The sequence below is a fragment of the Schistocerca serialis genome, chromosome 2 (assembly GCF_023864345.2).
Source record: "Schistocerca serialis cubense isolate TAMUIC-IGC-003099 chromosome 2, iqSchSeri2.2, whole genome shotgun sequence".
NCBI lineage: Eukaryota > Metazoa > Arthropoda > Insecta > Orthoptera > Acrididae > Schistocerca > Schistocerca serialis.
The window spans coordinates 211,247,262-211,253,261 of NC_064639.1; the positions used below are offsets into that span (position 1 = coordinate 211,247,262).

The 6,000-nt window shown below is 38.1% G+C and overlaps 1 protein-coding gene across 2 annotated transcripts in view; it reads left to right on the forward strand.

Moving 5' to 3' along the window:
- Positions 1-6,000, forward strand: part of LOC126456949 (pre-mRNA-processing factor 17) — a 67,824-nt gene extending 61,824 nt beyond the window's left edge. The window contains exon 10 of one of the 2 annotated variants that reach the window (XM_050092885.1): positions 5,410-6,000. In XM_050092885.1, coding sequence (XP_049948842.1) covers positions 5,410-5,587 — 178 coding nt within the window. In that variant the 3' untranslated portion in view covers positions 5,588-6,000. The remainder of the gene's footprint in view (positions 1-5,409) is intronic. The other variant, XM_050092886.1, reaches the window with a different exon arrangement.

Below are 6,000 nucleotides of genomic sequence, written 5' to 3' on the forward strand. Positions count from 1 at the left end.
ATTACCCCTCAATTGTAAACCCATAATGATATTCGGGACAGTACTACCAAAATCGGGATATCTGGCATCCTGGTACCAAAGTATTTAAAATGTTCCACTCTGGCTATGTCCCATATCCCATCCTAAAATGAGTCATTGTTAGGGGCTCCTCTGGATACTCTTTATCATTTCAGTGTTTTCCATATTTAACCCTCAGTCCTGTCTCACAGGCATTCTTTGCTAAGTCTTCTACAATTTCTGCCATCTCTTCTTCTGCCTCCACTATGGCTGCAATACCATGGCTGCCTATCTCAGTAACTTGTGTTCTTTCATTTAGCTTCACTCTTTTGCCTTATCTTTTCATTTCATGAATTACTTTCTCAAGAACCAAATTTACAAGCATTGGTGAAATGGCCTCACACTTGTTCTGTTAGTGAATTCGTTTGATGGCTCCCTGTGGTACTTCACCTTGGCGGTACACACCCTCACCAAGTTAATTGACTTCCTTGGCATGCAAAGACCCCTCAGGATGTTGTACATACGTAATCTGTGTGCCTTTGAGAAATCTACAAATGTTACCTTTTTAGGTAAGAGGATCTCAGGGAAACACAAAACGCGCTTCAGTCTCAAAGGGTGCAGGTCAAATACGGGAAGAACTTAGATCTAGGAACCATCGGTATAACAGTTGTAAATTGTCATAACTGTGTTGTGAAAGTACCAGAGCTCCAAACGCTAATAGAAAGTACTGATGCTCAAATTGTTATAGGCACTGAAAACTGGCTAAAGCCAGAGATAAGTTCAACTGAAATTTTTGCAAAGGACGTAACGGTGCTCAGAAAGGATAGGCTGAATACAGTTGGCAGTGGCGTGTTTGTTGCTGTTAGAAGTAGTTTATCTTGTAGTGAAATTAAAGTAGATAATTTCTGTGAGTTTCTGTGGGTAGAGGTCATTCTTGGCAACCGGAATAAAATAATAATTGGATCCTATTATGAGCCTTCCAAGTCAAATGATACAATTGCTGAAAGGTTAAAAAAAACTTGAATCTAATTTAAAACATGTACCTGACTCAATTTACCCTTGATATGTTGGGAAAAATACATGTTTAAATCCGGAGATATGCGTAAAACGTCATTCGAAATTGTGGCTTAATGCATTCTCTGAAAATTATTTTGAGCAATTAGTTCATGAGCCCACTTATATAATAAATGATTGTGAAGACACATTTGACTTCTTATCAGCAAACACAGATACTGAGCTAATAATGAGCATTAAAATAAGTTCAGGGATTAGTGAACACAGAATTGTCCCAAATCCTCCAAAAATAAACGAAAAATATGTATGTTCAAAAAAGCAGACAAAAATTCGCTTGACACCCTTCCTGAGAGACAATCTCCACTCCTCCCATATTAACAGTGTAATTCTAGACCAGACGTGGCTTGAATTCAGAGAAATAGTATCAGCAGCAATTGAGAGATTTATATCAAATAAATTATCAAATGACAGAACTGATCCGCCATGGTGCAGAAAACAAGTCAGAACACCGATCTTTCACAGAAGCTCGAAATTTAGTGTGGATTTCAGTTTGGGATACTAATAATAATTTCTACAATGAAATTTTGTCTCGAAACCTGGTAGAAAATCCAAAGAGATTCTGGTCATATTTAAAGTATGCTAGTGGCAAGACACAATCATTGCCTTCTCTGTGCAATAGCAGTGGGAATATATAGATGACAGTGCTGCTAAAGCAGAGTTACTGAAAACGGCCTCCCGAAATTCCTTCACGAAAGTAGATGAAGTAAATATTTCAGAATTCGAATCAGGAGCAGCTGCCAACATGAGTAATTTAGAAGTAGAGATCCTCAGAGTAGTGAAGCTACTTAAATTACTTAATAAAAGCAAGTCCTCTGGCTCAATCTGTATACCAGTTATAAGGGGCATTCAAATGAAGCATGGTCACCAGTGTAAAGCAATGGTAATGATTTTAGTAACTCAAAAATGTAGTTATACACAACTCGCATACTCAAAAATAGTCGCCAAAACTGTTGGCACATGTATCCCATTGAGACACTAGCTGGTCGATTCTATCCTTGAAGAAGCTAGTAGGCTGCTGTCGGATCCAGGCCATAATGTTCTGAAAAGTGACTTAATAACCTTGTGGTAAAAAAAAAGGACATCATGACCTTACCAGAACTGGTGTGCATGGCCTTTGATTTCTTTGGAGGTGGTGAGGTCACATGTTTCCACTGCTTGCTTTCCGGTTCAAAATGGTGACACCATGTTTCGTCACCTGTGACAATATGCGACAGAAAACTGTATTCCTCCTCATGGTAACATTGTAGATGACTCAAAGACAGCATCATTCTGTAGTGTTCAGTGGTCAGTTGGTGGGGAACCCACTGTGCACAGATTTTTCGAAAGTTCAAGTGTTGATGCATTATGGTGCTAATCCCCAGTAACCGATGGAACTCGTCCATGGTGATTATGCGGTTGTCCAAGACAAAATTATTCAGTTCCGCAGCCATTTCCGGTGTGATGACATGATGAATGTGTCCAGGACAATCATCGTCTTCCAGTGACTCGCGCCCCTCAAGGAATCATTTGCGTCATTCCACAACACTTGAATGACTCAGACTGTACCCACCATACACAGCCTTCATCCATCAGTACATTTCATGGCCTTGAACTTCCTCCACGGCCAAAAATCGAATCACTCCTCGTTGTTCCTGCTTACTCTCCTACATGTTCGGTAGCGGATGATAACTTGTGTGACCACCTTCTCTTTGGTGTGAAACCACACTGGCCCTATGCAACATCGAACAGTGCGCACGTGTCAGTCTCTCTACCACTAGATGGCGCCACCATACCCGCAGTTATGTGGTGCCACCTTACGTGTAAGGCAAAGGTAGATGCACTGACCATATATCATCCTTATCTATATAAACGATTTGGGAGACAATATGAGCACCTGTCTTAGGTTGTTTGCAGATGATGATGTCAGTTGTTATCTAGTAAAGTCATCAGAAGTTCAAAACAAATTGCAAAACGATTTAGGAAAGATATATATATGATGTGAAAATTGACATTTGACCCTAAATAATTAAAAGTTTGAGGTCATCCACATGAGTGCTAAAAGGAATCTGTTAAAACTTTGGTTACACGATACATCAATCAAATCTAAAGGCCATAAATTCAACTAAATATCTAGGAACTTCAGTTACATACAACTTAAAGTTTGAAAGAACACATGGAAAATGTAGTGGGGAAGGTGAATCAAAGACTACATTTTATTGGCAGAATACTTTGAAGATGCAACAGATATACTAAAGAGACAACCTACACTACGCTTGTCCATCATCTTTTTGGAGCACTGTTGCATGGACTGGGATCCTTACCAAAGGAAGTATACTGAGAAAGTTCAGAGAGGGGCCGTAAGTTTTGTTTTATTGAGAAATGAGCAGAGAGTGTCATGGGCATGCTACGGGATTTAGGGTGGACGTCATTAAATTGTTGTTGCGGCGGGATATTCTTGTAAAATTTCAATCACCAACTTTCTCCACCTAGTGTGAAAATATTTTGTTTATGATAACCTACATGGGGAGAAATGATCATAATAATAAAATAAGGGAAGTCAGAGCTCACACAGACTTTTCGAGAGTGGAATAATAGAGAATTATTGCAAAGGTGGTTCAATAAATTCTCTACCAGACACTTAAGTGTGATTTGCAGAGTATCCATGTAATGTAGATGAACTGCCTCATAGTGAACATTTGATCCACGGTTGATCTTACTGTCAGAAAACCTGTCTGGTACTCTCCAACAATATCTGCAGCAAAAGGCTTCAGCTTTTCGAGAATTATTACTGATAACACTTTGTATGATATGCTTAGCAGAGAAATACCTCTGTAATTACTACAGTTCCTTTTACTGTTTTCTTTTTTGTGCCGGGGGGGGGGGGGGGGTAATGGTAGCTGACTTCCTCTCTTTTTCGAATCTCCTCCTTCCTCCATACTTCGCATATAAGATTGCGTATCTCGTTCTGAAGTGTTCCAGCACCTGCCTTCAACATCTCTGCCACTATCCTGTCTTTTCCTGGTGCCTTATTATTCTTCAATTTCTTGATTGCTCTATGTATGACCTGTTGAGTTACTTCAGTTTGTTCTCCTTCTATACCCTCTACAATTCTTCCTTCGGGGAATACATATTCAGCATTCAGCAAATGCTCAAGATATTTCCCCCACCTGTCCAGAAGCCTTTCCTGGTCCATTAGTGTATTTCCATCCTTATCATTAATAACTATTGCCTCATTTCTTTCACCATTACTCATCTGTTTTATCATCTGAACAGTTCAGTTTAACATTCTTATTTATTCCCTGAGGACCTACCAACACTTTTAAATGATTATTCACTCACATTACATGCAATCAGTGAAACATTTGGCACTTTTATCACTTGCTCTCAATGGAAATAAAAGGTTTATTGATGTTTCAAAAATATGTTTGTTACACATTCTTTTCTAAACTAGACAAAACTTTGCGGGTAGTACTGTCAACTTTAATTTCACTATGTTAGTTTGGACATTTTAATCAATATTACTAAACATTCTTCTATTAGTTAAAAGAGTGAATTCAGATGGATATTATATAATAGCTCTTTGTGATGTGTGTGTGAAGTTAAACACATAAGTTAACAACAAGTGTAATCATTGAATAATTAAGCTATTCTATTTATACTCAGTAGGACTGATATTCAGTGGTGCGCCATACAATTATCCTGATGTAGGTGTTCCACAGTGTCTTCAGTTCTGAATACTGAAATTGTTCCTTCAGCACTTTGGCTGACTCCTTTCTCTGTCCTCCGCCTATAATATGAATTGTAATAGTGGAGTCTGAAGACACTGAACTTTCCGTTGAGGGGAGGAGGTTTGTCAGATTTTGGTTTTTCGCGGTTTCTTAACTTGCTTAAGACAAACTTTGTGGTAGAGGAAAAGGACAAAGTCAATTCTTATCTACTCTTCCAGTTTTTCGTATATCCCGGATGACCTTCTTGATGAAACATTACATCCTAATCAACCTTTGAATCCTCAACTTGCATGTGGTGTTGAGCTATAATCTTTTGTGCACATTTTTAAGTATTGCCATTGATACTTTGTTTCTTATTTTGTGAATTTTTTTGGGTATGCCCTTCACACAACTGTCTTAAGTTTATGCTTTGACTCTGCAAAGGACACAACACCATTACATACACAATAATTTCATGAGACAGTCCGACTTTTGACAGATTTTTTGTCAGTAAAGTGCTCTGTGGTTCCAACGCTAATTAAAGTTACTCAGTTGAAAGAACACAGTTTATTACAGTTGAGTGATTTAAGCCAATATGTGTTAGAATAATTGTTTTTAAAGTAATTGATGCAGTTTTATTATTTTGTTTCAGTTATCTCATATCTGGCGATGCTGATGGTAAATGCTATGTATGGGACTGGAAGACAACTAAACTGTACAAGAAGTGGAAGGCTCATGACAATGTTTGCATTGGTGTTCTGTGGCACCCACATGAGGCAAGCAAAGTTGTGACAGCTGGCTGGGATGGACTTATGAAGTATTGGGACTAAACTGCCTCATATTATCTGTTGAGTGCAGTGTTAAATAATGTGATTTAAGAGAGGAAAAAAACTCAGCATGAGATACAGTCATCCCTTTTCGTTTCCTTTTAAGACTTTTGTATAAAAGTGATCTATGTCATATCATTGACACTGTAGTTGCCCATATCTGTCAAGTTGCTGCTACATCAAGAAAAAAAATGGTAATACTCAGACATAATGGACTCTTGAAGCATTGCTATAATGTAAAACTTGCCAGGTATAACACTCAATTAAATTTTATTCTTATCTGAACAACTGATGCTGAGCTGTGCAATGTTTGTTGACAGTATAATTGATACTGTTCAAGAATTTATTTAGTGTTAATATTTTTGTAAATAAATACTGAAAAGCTGTACAATTCTTCTGCCAACTGTGAACCATAC